Genomic DNA, 21,303 nt, shown 5'->3' with positions numbered 1-21,303 from the left:
GGTGGGTGTGGCCCATTGGGTGGGCGTGTCTGCGGTGGTAACAGCAGACTGGGTGAGACTAAAAAGTTCAAATCAATTCCAACTTTACAAGATCTTTTTTTTTCCGCGAGAAGTTGAAATTGACTGATTGACTGAACCCTTTTTTTTTTTGTACATGGCGCCGGAGGCCTAAAGTGAAAAGGTTTTATAAAACCCAGCTGAAGGCCTAGGACTGGGGTGACGGCGTGTGTGCCCATAGAGAGGGCTCTGAGTGCCGCTTCTAGCATAGGTTCACCACCACTGCCCTACGCCATTTTGGACAAATGGTTGTCCAGTCTCTTCTTAAAAATTTCCAGTGTTGGAGCATTCACAGCTTCTGGAGGCAGGTTATTCCACCAATCAATTGTTCCAACTGTCGGGAAATTTCTCCTTAGTTCTAGGTTGCTTCTCTCCTTGGTTAGTTTCCATCCGTTGCATCTTGTCCTGCCTTCAGGTGCTTTGGAGAACAGGTGGACCTCCTCCTCTTTTTGGTGGCAGTCCCACTTTGTGTAGAAAGGCTGCTGGGTGGCCTTGAGCCAGTCACTTTCTCTTAGCCCCAGGAAGGAAACAATGGCAAACCACTTCTGAAAAATCTTGCCAAGAGAACTCCAGGGACTTGACCAGGCCGTCTCCAAAGATCCGACATGACTGAATGGAAGAAAAAAAAAATCCTAATTAAGACAGTGGTTGCTTGGAAGAGAGAATGGTGACTGTTATCTCTCAAGCTTGTGAACTTCCTAAGCGCATCTTGTTGACCAATGTAGATTGGCAAATTGGTTAATCTTTTCTTAGGTTTTCTTAATTTTCTGTAACCAAGGCATGCTTCATTGGCAGATGAAGGTATTCCTCGACTTATGAGCACTATCTTGCCACAGTTGTTAACTGAATCACACTTTTCAGTGCCGTTGTAACTTTGAAAGGTCACTAAATGAGCTATTGTAAGTTGAGAACCACCTGTATCAACAATGATCAAGATATGTAAAATAGTATGGTGGGAAATAGATAACTCTTAGCAAATATAACAAGATAAAATAGAATAGAATAGATAAAATAAAATAGAACAAGATTTAAATAGATAAAATGTGTATTTTGGATATTATAGTTCGTTTGTTATGTAGTGAAATAAGGGAAATTTTGGTTACCCAAAGTCTGAAAATTATAAATATCAAAGGGTAAATTGGAATATTGACAAGAAATTAAAAATTGACTAAAAATCAATAACAGGATATGGATTGTTTATGAAGATTGAATGTAATTAAGGTATGTATAAGCTAAAAAATTGATAAATGTAATAATGATGTCCTTATTGAATTGATACAATTAGAAATGTACCAAACCTGAACATGAGACGGTAATTGTTAAGGGAAAAAGAGAAGAAATATTTGATATTGTAGCCTGAGATTTGTACTAAGATATTGTTACTGAGCTATTGATTAACCCAGTCACCACGTTGCTTTTTAAATATTCAAATATAAAATTGGAAAATTAATAAAATATTATATAAAAAAAGATATGTAAAATACTGTTAACATTTTAATCCCAGAAGAAACAACACTGTTCCACTGCAGCCACCACGAATATTCATGAATATTACAGACTTTATGTCTTTACTGTGAGCGTAACCATACCATTCCTTCAGCGATATCTTTCCCTTTAGATGAGGTATATATGGAATGGGCAAAACGTTTGAAAATCTCAAATCCAAAATGATCTGTTTTGAGGATGGAAACTCTACTTTCAAATATGAAATGTTTGTTGTGTATTTAAAGATGGGCCACTGCCCCAACATCGTGCAGACTCGAAAGATGAGTGTTTTGAATTCCAAACAGTTCAGATTTGCAATGCTTTTTCCCACTGTCAGTCAGTCTAAAGCAGTGGTGGCGAACCTATGGCACGCGTGCCAGAGGCGGCACTCAGAGCCCTCTCTGTTGGCACGTGTGCCACCACCAGCAGCAGGAGACCCACCCAGCAGAAAGGAGGTGAAGCGTCTGACTAGCAACCTCGAGTAGAGGTGGTAGAGCACTAACCATTGTCGATTGGTGGACTGGAAGAAAAAGGAGGGGAAGCATTTTACATACGTGCATGCTCACATGGGGCCACGAGCACACATGCACTGCAAATGGGGTGGGGCTAGTGCCTGCATGATACTCACTAGCCCTGCCCCGTTCTTGCGTGGTGCAACACCTTGTATCTACATCCACGGTGCGGCAGCAGTCATTTTTGCGCCTTGCAGCACGGTGGTCCATTTTTGCACCCCTGGTTTTTGTATGCTAGAGGCAGCACTCAGAGGCCCCTCCCTCCCCCCCTCCCGAAGGCACCACAATGCTGATGTGGCCCTGGCATTTTGCGGTAAATAAGTGGGTTTTGGGTTGTGGTTTGGGCACTCGGTCTGTAAAAAGTTTGCCATTACTGGCCTAAGGGTTATTTTACTGAGCATCTTTTATTGAGGTTTGTAACTTAAATGTGGAATCATAGAGAGAGAAGACATAATGTGGAGGGGTGTTTTTGATCCATATGAAAAAAACTCACAGCTTGGAATAAGAATAGCACCCTGTTAATGATGATTTAGAAGTTTTAGATATATTAAAAATACTCCAACACATTGCCTATTTACTTAAAAATAGTATAGATCACTCATTCTCACTTCTCTCATCTGAGGCACTTAACATCAAGGCCACCTCTGAATATAGCTGATACAGCCTGATTTAGAGTCTCCATAGAAACAAATTTTAGGTGTAGCTCACTTTAGCTGTATTTGCTTGGCTGTTTTGCCCAGCTAGACAAATCCTATAAAACTACAAATTCGCTTAGATATTTTATTCTTAGATCTGTTGTTCAAGCCCCAATTTGCTTTCTTCTATGCCCTGTGGCTTTTATTACTTGACAATAATACTTCAGGTTTTTATGATTCCTTCAGTCACGGAGAACTTGAAGTGACTCCAAGCTAGTTTTGCTTAGCTAAACTAAGACAACACACGACATGACATCTTCTCCTTCAGTGACCAGTCAGGCTGAAATACTGTATTTCAGAAGTCCCCAACCTTTTGGCACCAGGGACTGGTTATGTGGAGAGAGGTTTTCCCCCCGGACCAGAGGGGGTGTGGTTTTGTGTGCTGCCTGCATTCCGCGGATGGGGTTTTGCTTGTTTGTGTGGCCCGGTTGCTGGCATGCCGCGGTCCGGTACTGGTCCACGGACTGGGGATTGGAGACCCTTGCTGTATTGGATTTCTCTTTTGGCTTTGTCTTCTACCGTATGAAGAATCAGCCAAAATTCTGCAAGATGATTTTAGGACGCAGCCAGTGATTCTATAGCAGTGGTTCTCAACCTTTTTAATGCTGCGACCCCCAACCGGTCGTAAGTCGAGGACTACTCAACCGATCGTAAGTCGAGGACTACTCAACTGGTGTAGCACCGTTTGCAGAATGGGACTTTTGGCGGGCTCAGCAGGGCAGAGACAGCCTGGACAATTCCTATTGGCTTTTGAAAGCCAATAGAATGAGACTCTATTCAAGAGAGTCTATTCTATTGGCTTTCAAAAGCCAATAGAATAAAAGGGAGTAGCACAGCTAAGGAAAAGGGGGAAAAAATGGCGGACTGCGTTGTTTAGTGACCCCCGTGAAATGGTCGTTCAACCCCAAATGGGGTCCCGACCCACAGATTGAGAACCACTGCTCTATAGCATAGGCTGTGCTTTGGGGCCTACCAAGCTATATCCCTTTGGAACAGAACTATAGGTAGCCCTCAACTTACAATATTTCACTTAGTGACCATTCGAAGTTACAACAGCACACAAAAAAGTGAATTATGAACGATTTTCACACGACTATTGAAGCATCCCCACGGTCACATGATCAAAATTCAGACGCTTGGCAACTGACTCATATTCATGATGGCTGCAGTGTCCTGGAGTCACGTGATCTCCTTTTGCGACCTTCTGACAAGCAAAGTCAGTGAGGGGACCAGATTCGCTTAACAACGGTGTTACTAGCTTCTTAACAACTGCAGTGATTCACTTAACAGCTGTGGCAAGAAAGGTTGTAAAATGGGGAAGAACTCTCTTAACAAATGTCTCGCTTAGTAACAGCATTTTGGTTAAGTGAGACATTTCAACTCCCCCCCCATTTTATGACCTTCCTTGCAGCAGCTGTTAAGTGAATCACTGCACTTGTTCAGTGCAGAAATTTTGGGGTCAATTGTGGTTATAAGTCAAGGGCTACCTGTATATCCTTAAGATCATAATGTGCCAGCAAGGCCTACAGTAGATTGCCTTAAGAAGCCTATGCATATGTTCCCAGGTTTTTTCTTATTAAAGTCCATTGGACCTATTTTTAAATCAAATATGTTACACAGTGTTTAGCAGTGTAGAATGCCCAGCTATTAGTCCATCTGAATATGAATAACTATGATTGCCACTGAGTGCCATTTGTGCAGAAAAAGAGGTAGATCACTGTCACCATCAAGAGAATATAATTGGTGATTCCAAGAACGGAATCAAGGGAACTAACATGTAGACCAGTGGTTCTCAACCTTTCTAATGCCGCGACCCCATAATACAGTTCCCCATGTTGTGGTGACCCCCCCAACCACTTATACATCACCGGGTGCCAGGGGCGTGGCCAAAGAAAAGGGGGAAAAATGGCGGACAGCCTTATTTGGCGACCCCTGTGAAATGGTCGTTCGACCCCTGTGAAATGGTCGTTTGACCCCCGTGAAATGGTCGTTCGACCCACAGGTTGAGAACCACTGATGTAGACACATGTCAGCCTCTCCAATTTTGCTCGATAACAGAATAGATGCCATTGAGCAGGGGTCCTCAACCTTGGCAACTTTTAAGACTTGTGGACTTCCAACTCCCAGAATTTCTCAGCCAGGAATTGGGAGTTGAAGTCCACAAGCCTTAAAGTTGCCAAGGTTGAGGACCCCTCAAAGCTGGCTGAGGAATTCTGGGAGTTGAAGTCCACAAGTCTTAAAGTTTCCAAGTTTGAGGACCCCTGCCATGGAGGCTAATGAGTCCGGGGAGCCATAGGTTAATCCAGTACCTGTTTTATCCTCTTTAAAAGCAAAGATACAGTAGCTGGAAAGGTGCAGGGGTGATAGCAAGAACCCAAACTTTGCTTTGCAGCAAACTTTGAAAACTTCAAAGCTATGACTAATGCAGACCTTGATCTGCCCATTTCATTTTTGAGCTGAGTTTGTGGGTACGGAGGAATGCCTGGCGTGTAGCTGAAGAGATAAGCGAGTTCTGTTTTTTCTCTCTCCCCATTTTGTTAATGGAAAATGCTTGCCGGAGTCCGTTGTTGTTATTTGGGGGGAAGGGGGGGGGAGAAGGCGAGGAAAAATCTATTTGCCAAGTGGACAGGCGAGACAAATCTTTTCCGTGCCCGTGTTACTGTTTTTTCATTTAGAGTTGGACATACAGCCTCCACAAAGTTTATGGAGGAAGAAGTGTTGCAAATAAACGGAGAGAAAGGTTTTTATGGAAGCTCGTTTTAACTAGCCGCATAGGAGTTAATTTAGACAACGCTTTCTTGTGGGTGGAGAACAACTGAGCCCATATGTTTTCGGCAGATGGTTATAGTTCAGTTTGTAGCCTGAGAAACGGGATAAAATTAACAGCTATTTTTCGTATATTGTGGCTCTCATATACAGGCTGTCCTCGACTTACAAGCATTCATTTAGTGAGCGTTCAAAGTTACAACGCCACTGAAAAAAAAGCAAAAGAGCCGAGGTGGCACAGCAGTTAGAGTGCAGTACTGCAGGCCACTTTAGCTGACTGTGTTCAGCAGGTCAGCGGTTCAAATCTCACCTGCTCAAGGTTGACTCAGCCTTCCATCCTTCCGGGGTAGGTAAAATGAGGACCCAGATTGTTGGGGGCAATGTAAATATATATATACATTGCTTACTGGTGTACACCGCTTAGAGAGTGCTTGCACTTAAAGCGGTATATAAGTCTCATAAATAAATAAATAAAATAAATAAATAAACTGATGACCGTTTTTCACACTTAACGACCGTTGCAGCAGCCCCGTAGTCACGTGATCAACATCCAGCCGCTTGGCCACTGGTTCATATTTACGACGGTCGCAGTGACCCGTGGTCATGTGATCCCCTTTTGCGACCTTCTGACAAGCGAACTCAATGGGAAAGCCAGATTCGCTTAACCACCGTGTTACTAACTTAACAACTGCAATGATTCACTTTGACAATGGCGGCATGAAAGGATGTAAAATGGGGCAAAATTCAGTTAACAGCTGTCTCACTTAACAATACAAATTTCGGGCTCAGTTGTGGTCGTAAGTCGACCAACTACCTGTAATGTGGGCCCAGGTCTGTAGCTTACTAGGGCTAGGCCAGGGGTGGGGAACCTTGGCTCTTTTATGACTTGTGGACTTGAACTCCCAGAATTCCTGAGCCAGCATGGCTCAGCTTGGAAACCTCTCCCTTTCCCCTCAGCGTGGCTGGCTCAGGAATTCTGGGAGTTGAAGTCCACAAGTCATAAAAGGGCCACGGTTCCCCACCCCTGGCCTAGCCAGATCCCAGCAAGATGTAAATCCAATCTCCTTTGTACCACTCGTTTTGGAGACTTAAATTTCCAGGTGTGGATTTTTAATAAAACATTCAGATACTGAAAGCCAGAGGGAAAACATTTTCTGTCAGCATTTCCTTGTCTGACCGTGGAACGCAACCGTTGAGGAAGGATTCAAACCAAATGCAATCTCTCTGAGAATGGAGATATTTTGGCTCTATTTAGCCCAGACGATCTAATTCATTTTCAAAAATGAATCTGATTTCTTTTCTCCCCCGGGAAGAATGAACATTGGACAGCTTTGTTCCTGCTGTTATTTGTCCTGCTGCAGGCCCCCTGGGAGCACAAAACAATAACAACCCAAATACAATCTGTATTGAAATTGCTTTTCCAGCCATGCACAGTCCCTTTTTCCGCAGACGGTGCCTCTGCCATCTTCAAACATGTCATGTAATTAGCACTGATAGATTGTGTTTGTATCCCGAGCTAAGTTGTAGAAAATTCCCAGCAATGATCCAACTGAGGAAAACATGTAACCACGATATAAAAAAGATGTTGAGACTCTAGAAAGAGTACAGAGAAGAACAACAAGGATGATCAGGAGACTGGAGGCTAAGACATATAAAGATCGGTTGCTGGAATTGGGTATGTCTAGTTTAATGAAGAGAAGGACGAGGGGGGACATGATAGCCATGTTCCAATATCTCAGGGGTGGCCCCAAAGAAAAGGGAGTCAAGCTATTCTCCAAAGCGCCTGAAGGCAAGACAAGAGCGCCTGAAGGAAACTAATCAAGGCAAAAACATTTTCAATGATAGTTTGTTCGTTTTTAGATAGATTTGTGACAAATAACCCAGCATGCACATAGCCATGTTTTCAGCAATGATCCAACTAAGGCCAGAATGGGATAATTCTCTATGGCCAACTTGTCATAACCAATTAGCCATGGGACCAATAGTGGGATTCAAATATGTGAACAACCGGTTCTCTGTGTGGATGCCGCTTCTGGAAATCCATTGTGGGCCTGGGCAACAAAAAATTAACTACCAGTTCTGCCAAAGTGGTACGAACCGGCTGAATCCCCCCACTGCGTGGGACAACTCGTCATGGGACAACTCAGCAAATACAAAAGTTGAATTAATTTCGACGGCACCATGGCCAACAATAATAAAAGTCAATCCAGAAACACAAGAGTTACAATAATTTCGACGAAAGCATGGTCACCAATAATAAAAGTACCTGAATGAAAAAAAAATGATTACAGTGTTGAATTGTCCTGAGGCAAGTTGCTCTGTGGCGAATTAGCCGTGGCGTGTTGGTCATGGTGAGTTTGCCATAGTGTGTTGGCCATGGCAAATTGGTCACAGTGAGTTGTCCTAGACCAGTGTTTCTCAACCTTGACAATTTTAAGGCATGTGGACTTCAACTCCCAGAATTCCACAGCCAGCATTGCTGGCTGTGGAATTCTGGGAGTTGAAGTCTACATGCCTTAAAATTGTCAAGGTTGAGAAACACTGTCCTAGACCCAACTAAGGCAGGTGTCTCCAAACTTGGCAACTTCTAAGCCTTGTGGACTTCAACTCCCAGAAGTCCCCATCTAGCATGGTTGTCTGAGGAATTCTGGGAGTTGAAGTCCACATGTCTTAAAAGTTGCCAGGTTTGGAGATCCCAGAACTAAAGGAAACATCTCCATAGTTATTATTATTATTATTTTTAGATAAATTTGTGACAAATACCCAAGCATGCACCTAGCCATGTGCTGGCCGCTACAAAATCAAGAGTTTTGCTTTTTTTATCAAAGCGATCGGTTTCTGTTACTGACTTTTCTTCTTCTAACTTTCTTGCCTCTCTGTCTCTCCCAGCCTGCCATCCCTCTTGTAAGACGTGTAGCGGGCCTGGTGATGGTGAATGCACAGCTTGTCATCCCCACGTCTCTTTCCTCAATGGAAGATGCAGAACTCCCTGCAAGAGAGAGCAATACCTCAATCTGGTGGGACACTGTGCGGGTAAGTGCACGAGAAATATTGAACCGCTTGCAGCACAATTTATTGTTTGCCCTTTTTCCCTCTGAGGAGTTCAAGGATAATGCAGTTTTGTCTTCATTCTGAACAGAGTCGGAGGTTTCTGCTTTGTTTATTGCCCGTTTGAGGCAAAATACAGATTTGTACTCAGGCTGTCAGCTGCCACTTTATGCTTGCTTGTGCTTTGCTACATTATGGTGACAGATTGTCTTGGACCCTGGGGGGGGGGAGAGGAGGGCAAGTGGGGGAAACGAAAGTAAGTACTGTGTCTCTCCGAGACACTGCTTCAAGGTCACCCAGGACACCAGCTGCATACCATCCTGTGCCTGGATTGACCATTATGAAAACATCCTGCCTGTGGTGGAAGGTAGCTAAGGGAAAGAAAAGTTTAACTTAAGGTTTTTGGCACCCGATTCCCAGTTCTGCAACACACCTGACTTTCAATAAACCTATTCCTTCCTCAGCAAATGGAGCCTCGGATCGTTTCTACTTAGAGGTCTAAGTGGTGGCAGATCCGACACAAGTTTTCTTGATCTGAATCCAGCAGTTTGGACACACAGCTGCAAATGGGCGTTTGTTTTCAAAATACAACCTTGGGACTGGCTATTTATTACCTGGCACACCTTGATGGCATTTCCCAGTAGCTTTGTAGGAACTGAAGTGATTGTAGCACAAACACTTTTGAAGGTGGCTTCTATTGACAAGAGACTCAGTGTACTGAGGATGTTCTCTTGAGGGACTAGACCAGGGGTAGGCAACCTTGACTCTTTTATGACTCGTGGACTTCAACTCCCAGAATTCCTGAGTCAGCCATGCTGGCTCAGGAATTCTGGGCGTTGAAGTCCACGAGTCATAAAAGAGCCAAGGTTGCCTACCTCTAGACTAGACCATGTGTTGGCCAGATGTCCCCTACTTCAATAGATCTTGCCCATGATATCTTTTTTGGTGGATGTGCTACAAATGTGTTGTACAATTTTGCTGACCCACACCAGCATAATTGTTTTTATTTGTTCAAATGAATTTCATCATGTTTTAGTCTGTCAGGACAACAAGCATAAACCCTACAATCAAGCTAAGGAAATCAGGTGATCTCCAGGACAGAAAGTTTTATTAAGCACTAAGCTTTCGTCAGCCACTGCTGACATTGTCAAAGTGTAAGCTAACATTGGAAAGACTTTATTTTATAGCCCTTTAAGTGTTGGTAATTTAGCCATTGAGTGCGTCATAGGTCCGTCAGTCCGCCGCCCACATGTGATTGGACGTATTGATCTCGGTTCGGTTGTATTGGCCAGCATCCGCCTAGCTCTCGCCACTCTGCCTCCCGCCACTTGCCCTGCTAGGTGAACATGCCTGTCATATAGCGTCAGACCATCTGGTATTGTCAAATGGTCCCTCCCCCCCCACCACAGTCTGCCACGCTGTCAACACTTTGTGTGTTTGCTTCAGCCGGTGGCCTCTCAGCCATACCCACCGCGTCAATTGCACCAGTTTGCTGTCTCGTCCTCGATCTCATAGTCGGTCCGGTCCGTTCTCCCATCTCCTCAATCGTCATGGCTTCCACTGGCTGGAGCAAATATATATATATTCAAGATGGGCCAGACTTAGATCTCTTATGGACACAAAGGAACTCGATACTGATGACCCATTTGACTCCTCCCTTGGGCTCAGCCTGGTCATCTACACCTGCCTTAGCAATGGTAGTTCCAACAGTTCTGATTGCCATTATTTAAGCAAGCACTATTTGGGTCATTAAACAAGGACCTTTTGGGATTTACAATTTGTGATTTCCTGCAGGCTTCCCCATTGACGTGACTGTGGGGTGGCTGTGATGTCCATAACTATGGGGAGACTTTCCATGGAGATTTTTTTTACCTGATAAACCCATAAGTCTTATGTCAGACTCTCCCAAAAGAGTTTTGAATTTTTTTTAAGCAGAACAATCCAGTCAACAGGAAACAAATAACCTGCAAAAGATTTCAGATGCTATCATTCTGAAGTTCATTATTTCACAATTCCTTGTGTATTTCTTTTGGGCTAGAAAACTAATTTATTTGATCTCAGGAAATCATTTTTCATAGCTCATTTGTCTCTTCTGCCCCAGCATTGATGCCACTTGGTTTTCTTGGAGCAGAATCAGGCATAAAAAAGTCAAAGCACTGTGTTTTTTAAAGATTGTTTTTTTTTAAAAAAAAAAGTTACTGTACTTCAGAACAGAGACTCATCCTTATTTCCAGAAAATCTTTGAACCTCATGTAAGTAAATCTTTTAGAAAATAAAAAAGCAGATAAATGCAGCCTAGTCTTTGATTATTGTTTGCCCATTTCTCCCAAAAAAGATGAATTAAGTTGCGGTGGTAAAGAGGACAGCAACAATATTATAGCTAGAGCAGTGGTCCCCAACCTTTGCGGTTTGGCCCATCTGCGTGGGGTGGGGGGAGAGGAGAACTGGGATGTGCAAGTGGCGAGCCAGCATGTCTGTGAATGCGCACGTAGCCCTTGCACGAGTGTCAGGCCTGCACACACGTGCGCAGGTTGACTTACACAAGTGGTGGGCCGGACATGCATGCGTGCAAATGCCTGCCGGCCCGCCGCTCATACAAGTTGAGTTGTGCTTGTCCACTCCGGCCAGACCCTCATGCACCCTAGTTCTAAATAGACCACAGCTCGGGGGTTGGAGACCCCTGATCTAGAGACAGTGTTTACTTAACAATAGTATTAGAAACTCCATTGTTAAATGAAAGGGTTGAACGTTGAAAAACCATTTGATCATGCTGCTTTCCAATGACAGTTCCAACAGTCCCAGTTGCATCATTAAGTGAGGACTGTGCGGGTCATTAAGCAAGGCGTTCATGTGATTGCAATTTGTGACTTCCTGCTGTTTCCCCATTGACATGACTGCAGGGATGTTGTAACAGCCGTAATTATGAAGACTGGTCATAACTGGCAGCCTTACATAGTAGACCAGACAGAAAACGTGACCAGAGAAGCTAATTCTACTTCATTGTAAAGCTACATTAACAGAATCTTACAAGTCTGAAAGTACAATTCTCCCGCTGTCACTTTTACAGACTGATGCACTGTTCCTGCTGTCCACTTATTCCACCCATTGTGCAGCTGTGGACTATGCTACCTTTTATCCTCTTATATGACAGTTCCCTAGGTAGCATCCGTTTGCCCCATTCCCAAGATCATTCCCACATACTATTATAATAACTACCAGTCATTCAGCACCATCCTAACTTGAATGATCATGGAACCAGGGACTACCTAAACATGTTTTTCAAGAAGGAATTCAGGGTTGAGTTGCTGACATTCCCAGTTGAAAAGAACACTCTCTTCCTCCTCCAAACTGGTGCTTCCTATATTGGTTGAAACTGCAGCTGCGTTCAAGCAGACCAGATTGGGGAGGGGTTGACTGGAAGAATGCAACATGGAGTATTTAACAGTATGGAATATTTAGTTGTGTGCTTTAAGCTCTGTTTAACCAAAAGGGATATATGCTGGCCATGAGCCAAAAATATGTTGAACAAGTTTCCTTCCTCGCTTATGTGATCCAAATCGCATTTCCACCTCCTTCCAAGCATTCTACAATTTAAAATGTTCCGGCATTTGATTTTGCTCTCTGGTTACTCCCAATTGACTGGCCTACAGTAACTGCATGCTTAGCCATAGCAGATCTGAACTGCACAAATTCAGACAAGCACTAATGGGCAGCAGAACGGATAGTATTCACATATAGTGTGTGCAAGGGTGAAGATTCAACTTGGGATTGTTGTGGACAGTTTTTTTTTATTTACAAGTAGTCCTCAACTTATGCCCATTCATTTAGTGACCATTTGAAGTAACAACAGCACTGAAAAAATTGACTTGTGACCGTTTTTTCAGACTTATCAACCATTTCAGTAACCCCATGATCATGTGATCAAAATTTGGATACTTGGCAACTGACTTGTGTTTATGACGGTTGCAGTGTCCTGGGGTCATGTGATCCTCTTTTGCGACCTTCTGACAAACAAAGTCAATGGGGAAGCCAGATTCACTTAACAACCGTGTTCCTAACTTAACAACTGCAGTGATTCACTTAACAACTGTGGCAAGAAAGGTCGTAAGATGGGGCAAAACTCACTTAACAACTGCCTCAATTAGCAACAGAAATGTTGGGCTTAATTATGGTCATAAGTCAAGGTCTACCTGTATAGTGAATGTTTTCCAGTTCAGCTGTTGACTTATCTTAGTGTCTGAACACATTTTGAAAGTCATCATGTGGCTCTGTCTTTAAGTATGATTAGTGATTTGGTAGCAAGTAGCTGTCACATAACTTCATAGAACTTCAGGTATTATAATGCGTGTATCAGTTTTCCTCAACTAGAAGCTTCTTCAAATGTTTTGAAATAAATTGGAGAGAATGTCTAGTTTAACGAAGAGAAGGATGAGGGGGGGACATGATAGCACTGTTCCAATATCTCAGGGGCTGCCCCAAAGAAGAGGGAGTCAAGCTATTCTCCAAAGTGCCTGAAGGCAGGACAAGAAGCAATGGATGGAAACTAATCAAAGAAGCAACCTAGAACTAAGGAGAAACTTCCTGACAGTTAGAACAATTAACCAGTGAACATCCTGCCTCCAGAAGTGGTGAATGCTCCAACACTGGAAGTTTTTAAGAAGAGACTGGACAGACATTTGTCTGAAATGGTATAGGGTTTCCTGACTGAGCAGGGGGTTGGAGTAGATGACCTCCAATAATAATATTATTATTATGGATTATCGCAGAGTCAGCCAGATGTTCAGACTGGATTTGGCATTTTGTCTACCTATCGAGTCCTTACCCAGGACCTGGGATAGGCAGATGTGGATGTTTGATGGTATTACAGGTATCGTCGCAGGATGGAAGCAGTTCCTAATAAGGCCGCCTTTTGCAATTGACTAATAGCGAATTTGTCAATGCCAATGGTGTTCAAGTGGTGCTCCAGTTGTTTTGGGATTGTACCATTATTATTATTAATATTATTATTATTATATTTAATTATTATTAAATATCCAGATTGAATTATATTGGCTGGGAATATCCCCAGGATGGATTGGAGTAAGAGATTGACATAAATACTGCTGTACTGAATGTTAATGCTACTGTATGAAGAAATTTTAATTTCTAATATATTTTTATAACTGTCATTCAATCTGTCATTGATGCTTGTTTAATACAAAAAAATTCCTTTCCAATCCTTGAGGGCAAACATTGCATATTAGGACTTCAAAGAAACTTATTCTTCTTTTTCCTCTACCTAGAGAACATAAGTTTGCCAATTTCAGATTAAGTGGAGCCAGAAAGCCAGTGGCAAAAAAACCAAAGAGAAAACATTTTAATTGTGAGAAGCTACACCAATTATTATCTTTCAGAGCGTAAGTCAATTTAATTGGCAGGAAGGGAGTAATAGAAAAATAGTGCTATCCTTGGGAAGATATAACAGACCCAAAATAAGGTCTTTTGAAAGGCATTATATAATTAGTTGATTTCTTTTCTCTGGAACCAGTTGTACTGTGAGATAATATAGTGCATTTTACATTGTCAGTAATCCTGTGAGGTTTGCCTAAAAGAATTACTTCTACCTTTCTTTTCTTCTTTTTCTTTGATTTTTTTCTTTCTTTCCCATGTTGAGAATCCAGATTTGCCTTTGTAACAGTCTGGCAATAGCAGAGCAGCTCCTTTTAATGTTTCTGCATTGTTGAGTAGTGAGACACATATAAACTGGATTGTCAGTTTATAATAATAATAAAGTTGGAAGGGACCTTGGAGATCATCTAGTCCAGGGGTAGGCAACCTTGGCTCTTTTATGACTTGTGGACTTCAACTCCCAGAATTCCTGAGCCAGCATGACTCAGCTTGGAAACCTCTCCCTTTCCCCTCAGCATGGTTGGCTCAGGAATTCTGGGAGTTGAAGTCCACGAGTCATAAAAGAGCCAAGGTTGCCTACCCCTGGTCTAGTCAGGCAGGAAACCCTATACCATTTCAGACAAATGGCTGTCCAGTCTCTTCTTAAAAACTTCCAGTGTTGGAGCAGTCACAGCTTCTGGAGGCAGATTGTTCCACTGGTTAATTGTTCTGGCTGTTAGGAAGTTTCTCCTTAGTTCTAAGTTGCTTCTCTCCTTGATTATTTTCCACCTGTGGACTTCTGTACATATCTTTCCTAGTCAGTTTCACTCACCTAATTTACAGGTAGCGCTCAGCTTAGTTCATTCAATGACATTTCAAAGTTACACCTGCACCGACAATGTGAATTATGACCGGTTTTTACATTTACGACCATTGCAGTATCCCCATGGTCACGATCAACTTCCAGACACTTGGCAACTAGCTCATATTTACGACGGTCGCAGTGTCTTGGGATCATAGTGGATCACCTCTGCGACCTTCTGACAAGCAAAGTCAATGGGGAAGCCAGATTCACTTAACTACCCTGTTACTAACTTAACAACTGCAGGGATTATTCACTTAACCACTTTGGCAACAAAGGTCATCCAATGGGGCAAAATTAACAACTGTCTCATTTACCAACCAAAATGTTGGGCTCAGTTGTGATCCTAAGTCGAGGACTTACCTGTAGTCAAATAACATCCAGGGGCCTTCAACAGTTAAGGGGGAGCTAAAAACTAGGTTTGCTTGAGGTTGGTCCACGTGGTAGAACCACCAGCTGAAGGGGATGAGTAAAGAGACATTCCAATTTAGAATTGGCTAGGGGAGGAAATGTCTGAAATCAAACCTTTAGGTCTATTTCTGTCATTTACCAAGTGTCATGGAGGTACTGTTTTCCTTAAAGAATTTTTATTTTGAGTAGCATAACATGGGCAGTGCATAATCCAAGCCAAAAACTGAATTCCCCTCCCCTGAGCACATAGTATCAAAGCACAATTCCCTCCTCCAATTAGTCATAAATCACATTCCCCAATTAGCTTGAAGCAAGGGCTTCCTCTCCAATTCTCCAGCCCTCCAAGTCCTTATCGGCTCTGGTTACAATAACCTTGTTTCTCACGCTAGGCTTGGAGTTGTTATGTCTAGCTCATAGATAGGCAACCTTGGCTCTTTTATGACTGATGGACTTCAACTCCCAGAATTCCTAAGCCAGCTATGCTGGCTTAGGAATTCTGGGAGTTGAAGTCCATCAGTCATAAAAGAGCCAAGGTTGTCTATCCCTGGTCTAGCTGGACTCTCGTTCACATCCCCCCTCCCAGCATCATCTAACTCTAAAAGCAAAAGGTAAAAGATGGCTACATTTCCATCTGTTGTCAATGCAAAAACATCCGATGTTAGCAGCGTTGACACCAAGAGTTTGGTCAGATTAATGTCAGGTACAGGCAAGCACTCATGGATTGACCCTAGTACAGGGGTCTCCAAACTTGCAACTTTAAGACTGGTGGACTTCAATTCCCAGAATTCCTCAGCCAGCCTGTGGTGGGAGTTCCACAAGTCTTAAAAGTTACCGAGTTTGGAGAACCCAGCCCTCATCGGTATTTTATTGTTGATTGCCTATATTACAACAATCTCGCCAGACTGTCTGTCTTTCCTTGGCAAATTGCACATACAGGGACTCCTCGACTTACAGCATTTCATTTAGCGACCATTCAAAGTTACAACGCCCCTGAAAAAAACTGACTTATGACCATTTTTGACACTTATGACCTACGAAGCATCCCTGTGGTTGTGTGATTTACATTCGGATGCTTGACAACTGGCTTGTATTTATGACAGTTGCAGTGGCCAGGGGTCATGTGATCCCCTTTTTGTGACCTGACAAACAAAATCAATGGGGAAAGCCAGATTCACTTAACAACCGTCTTACTAACTTAATAATTTCAGCAATTCGCTTAACAAATGTGGCAAGAAAGGTTGAAAACCATAACTCACTTAATCAATGTCTCACTTAGCGGCATGCATTCTGGGCTCAATTGTGGTCGTAAGTCGAGGACTACCTGTATAGACCTAAGGGTTTTTCTTCAGATACTCCCTCTCCCGAATGAACTCTAGCTTGGGGTGTCTCTTTATTCCTCCTAGAGTGCCCCCCTCCCCTTCAACTGGGGCTTCTAACACTGTCCAATACCTTAACCACAAAACCATCCTCGCTCTTGGGTTGTGAAGCCAAACGCTGTAAAAGATGAGGTATTTTTTCCCCCCGTTCATTTCAGCGGGGCATGTGAAGAATGCCCAGATCAATATTAAAAAAAAGAGAATATTGAATTAGGCAAGTGGGAATTGAAAATATAAAACTGAATCCGGCATTCTTTCTTTCTTTCTTTTTTTTTCTTTTTTCTTTAGGTGATTCAAAGAAAAATATTGGCCCCATTTTTTAAACAAGTTTTCAGAACAATATACCGTTTTCTCCTCTTCCCTCTATCACTCTTTCCCCCGGGGTCTATCCAAATTCATTCCAAGCTTCTCTTCTTTCATTTTTCACTTCCTCAGGGGAGAGATCAATAGCGGTGATGTATAAGCTTTGATGTCCGTATGGCCAAAGTAAAACTGGAGGATAAGAGAAAAGATGCCAGCCCATCTCCCAGCTCCAGATAGGAACAGTTCAGTTAAAGCAGGGGTGTCAAACTCAATTTCATTGAGGGCCGCATCAACATTGCGGTTGCCCTCGGGGGGGGGGAGCGGGGGGGCGGCCTACTGGGTGGGTGTAGATGGAGTGGGTGTGGCCTACTGGGTGGGCGTGACCAGTTCTACATCGTTCGCGTTAAGGGTGCCTGTGGGGGCCTGGGCAGGAGTAGGACAGATCTGAGGGTCTCTGGCAGAAAGGGGTGGGACCAGGGCATAGCCCATCAAGCCAGATATGTGAAGTAGGCGAGGGCCATTTGCTGGCCACTTCCAGGCAATGGTGCATTTCTTCATTCCTCACAAAGGGTGACACCTCCCCAGCATGCACCCAGGGGGCGGGGCTGACACGGCAGGGGCTGGTTCCTCACAGTTTCCAGGCGGCCTTGTGGAGCTAAGACTGAATGCGTTTCAGCATAGATGGCCACCACAAAATTGTACATTGGTTCCCAGCCGGCCTGGGCCAGGACCAAGGCAGTGGGGGCTATTCCCTCACTGTTTCCAGGATGGCTTCGCGGGCCACATGAAACCACTTCACGGGCCGCATCCGACCCCCGTGCCTTGTGTTTGACGTGTCTGAGTTAAAGGAACCTCACACGCAGAGGGAAAGCATATAAAATAGGAAGAAAAACCCTGGCGTATAAAGGTAATCCTCCAATTACGACTACCGTGGAGCCCAAAATTTATGTTGCTAAGTGAGAAGAATAAAGGAAGGATGCAAATAAATAAATAAAACCCTCATCAAAGCCTGTTGTTAAATGTCCTTTGTTTTTAAATCTCTTTCATTGGAAGCCACGAGAGGGAAGACTGCTAGATTTGGCTGGATTGTGCTTCACTCCCACACTGGATGGTCTCTTGTTTGTTGTTGTTGTTAGTTGCGAAGTCATGTCCGACCCATCGCGACCCCACGGACAATGTTTCTCCAGGCCTTCCTGTCCTCTACCATCTTCTGGAGTCCATTTAAGCTCACACCTACTGCTTCAGGGACTCCATCCAGCCACCTTCTCTGTCGTCCTCTTCTTCTATTGCCTTCCATCTTTCCCAGCATCAGGCTCTTCTGCAGTGACTCCTTCTTTCTCATTAGGTGGCCAAAGTACTTGACTTTCAACTTCAGGTTCTTGCCTTCTAAAGAGCAGTCAGGGTTGATCTCCTCTAGGACTGACCGGTTTGATCGCCTTGCAGTCCAGGGGACTCGCAGGAGTCTTCTCCAGCACCCTAGTTCAAAGGTCTCCATTCTTTGGCCCTCAGCCTTTCTAATGGTCCAACTTCCACAGCCGTACATTGCAACTGGGAAAACCATGGCCTTGACTATACATACATTTTTTTGGCAGGGTGATGTCTCTCTTGTTTGTAGTGATACAAAAAAGCTTTATCTACTCATTGCTAATTCGGGGTGGTTCGAATTGGAAGTTCCTTTAGAAAAAAATGACTTTGGCACACAAATTCTCCTTGTCTTGTCATTCAGCTGAGAAAACAAAGCTTCCAAAAACGAAGAAGAAAAGGATGGAAGGGTTAAGTTCTAGCAGGAAAGGAGACATCAAAGAGCGAATCTGGATAGCAGCATTATATAACTGTTATTTATTATTATCGCTGTAACGAGGATTCATTTGGTGTCCAATATCCCTCGTATGCATTGCATACAAAAGGCTTCTTGTAAAATCCAGTTTCTCCATAAAATCTTTTCAAACATCTTGGCTGAGGAGACGGTCAGGAGCCCTTGGCTAATGAGCTGCTGAAAGTAGGGACTGTCAGTTTTCTCCTCCTAGTAATAAATCCCATTCTTGGTGGGTGAGTCTTGCACATGTTGCAAGACAACATGTCTTCAGCAGTTAGGAACGATATGGGAGGTACAATAGCACCACTTCATCATCGCTTTTTGAATTTTTAAAAAACATTTTACAGGTAGTCCTCGACTTACAACAGTTCATTTAGTGACCTATCAAACAAGAGCCGAGGTGGCGCAGCAGTTAGAGTGCAGTACTGCAGGCCACTTTAGCTGACTGTGTTCAGCAGGTCAGCGGTTCAAATCTCACCGGCTCAAGGTTGACTCAGCCTTCCATCCTTCCGGGGTAGGTAAAATGAGGACCCAGATTGTTGGGGGCAATGTAAATATAAATATACATTGCTTACTGGTGTACACCGCTTAGAGAGTGCTTGCACTTAAAGCGGTATATAAGTCTCATAAATAAATAAATAAATAAAACTTACCGTGCCACTGAAAAAAATGACGACCGTTTTTCACACACTTTTTTGGGGGGTAAAAATTTTTATTAATTTTTTTCCGTACAATTCAATAGTGCTTGCTCAACAACGTGTTGTCTGAGTTTATCATTCACTAATGCAAATTTAATTCCTAATCCTTGGTTCCTTACTCCAGCCATTGATAAAACAAGTCCCAAGTCTGATAGTATTCTGTTTCTCCTTTTTCTTTCAACCTCATAGTAAGTCTGTCCATTTCTGCACAATCTAATATTTTTTTTAAATGATTTCTTCCTCTGATGGCAATTCCGTTTTTCACATCCTTAACAACCATTGCAGCATCCTCATGGCCACGTGATCAAAATTATGACACTTGGGGAACTGACTCACATTTATGACAGTCGCAGTGTCCTGGGGTCATGTGACCCCTTTGGCGACCTCCTAACAAGCAAAGTCAATGGGGAAACCGGATTCACTTAAGAACCGGGTTACTAACTTAGCAACTGCAGTGATTCACTTAACAACTGTGGCCAGAGAAGTCATAAAATGGGGCAAAACTCACTCAGCAAATTTCTCACTTAGCAACATAAATTTGGGGCTGAATTGTGGTTGTAAGTTGAGGACTATCTTTACTGTAATTTTGTGATGAACTGCCCAGATGTTTAGAAGGGATTTGCTACTTTTATCCATCTGCTGAGTCCTTCCCAAGGACCTGGGATAAGCAGGTGTTTAGTATTAAAGGTTATTGTTGCAGGAGGTAAGCTGTTCCAAATAAAGCTGCTTGTTGTGAATTATTGTGGTTCTGTGGGACAAATGCAGGCGATCTCACTGGCATTCCTTCATCTCTGTCATAATCTGCATGTGTGAAAACAGATCTGATAAATGTGGCAGGAGTGAATTCTGCTCAAATCCCGTTCCTCCTGAAGTATCCATTTTTATAGCAAGATATAGAACAGTGATGGCGAACCTTTTAGAGACTGAGTGCCCAAACTACAACTCAAAACCCACCTATGCATGGTAGAGTGCCGGGGGTGGGTGTGGCCCATTGGGTGGGCGTAGCCTATTGGGTGGGCGTGGCTGCAGTGGTAACGGCAGACTGGGTGGGACTAAAAAGTTCAATCTCAACTTTGCAAGATCTTTTTTTTTCCCCGCGAGAAGTTGAAATTGACTGATTGTACCTTTTTTTCTTTTTGCACATGGTGGTGGAGGCCTAAAGCGAAAAGGTTTTATAAAACCCAGCTGAAGGCCTAGGACTGGGGCGATGATGCGCGTGCCCACAGAGAGGGCTCTGAGTGCCGCCTCTGGCACCCGTGCCATAGGTTTGCCACCACTGACATAGGAGTATTGATTTTTCCCGAAATTAAGAACTCTGACGCTCCATTAACTAATGTGGCACATGATGCTTTTCCAGTTTTTCCCAAAAGAGTCTCTGGCTTTGTTTGCTGTGATTTCTTATGGCCAGGTTAAAAAAAACATTTCATTCTAGGTGCATTTTCGGTCAGCTGTTCCTTGAATGAGTTTCCTTAAAACTACAGGTGGTCCTTGAATTACCACCACAGTGGGGCTCAAAATTTCTGTTGCTAAGTTTTGTGAAGTGAGTTTTGCCCCGTTTTATGACTCTGTTTTCCCCTCCCAACGTTCACACTGAAAACATGGCTTCTTACAAAGTAAAATCATTATTTCGTGTCCTACATCATGCATGATAGAGAATAGGTCTTGGCCTTCTTCTGGATGACATTTTTTTAATGTCCTTGAAAAATTTTGTCAGTAGAACCAATTACTAAAGGAAGATACATTCAAGCCGAAGCTGGACAATCCCCGTCTGTCAGGATGCTTTAATTTGGCTTTCTTTATTGAACAGGGGATTGGAGGTGAGAACTAGCTTGGCCCTTGCAACGGTGAGTCGGCGATGCTAATATTCAGGCCCCTGCTGGGCAACTGTCATGATGTTTTGGAGGGTA

At 43.3% G+C, this 21,303-nt stretch overlaps 1 protein-coding gene across 2 annotated transcripts in view; it reads left to right on the top strand.

Annotated features, from left to right (window-relative positions):
- FRAS1 (Fraser extracellular matrix complex subunit 1) overlaps positions 1-21,303 on the top strand; it is a 416,742-nt gene that overhangs the window by 213,740 nt on the left and 181,699 nt on the right. For both annotated transcript variants that reach the window (XM_039318704.1, XM_039318705.1), the window contains exon 19: positions 8,405-8,548. In XM_039318704.1, the coding sequence (XP_039174638.1) occupies positions 8,405-8,548 (144 nt within the window). The remainder of the gene's footprint in view (positions 1-8,404; positions 8,549-21,303) is intronic.

The sequence above is a fragment of the Crotalus tigris genome, unplaced genomic scaffold (assembly GCF_016545835.1).
Source record: "Crotalus tigris isolate CLP2741 ecotype Arizona unplaced genomic scaffold, ASM1654583v1 scf7180000021465.51407817327:1047546, whole genome shotgun sequence".
Taxonomy (NCBI): Eukaryota; Metazoa; Chordata; class Lepidosauria; order Squamata; family Viperidae; genus Crotalus; species Crotalus tigris.
This window is presented reverse-complemented; position numbering and strand designations above follow the sequence as displayed.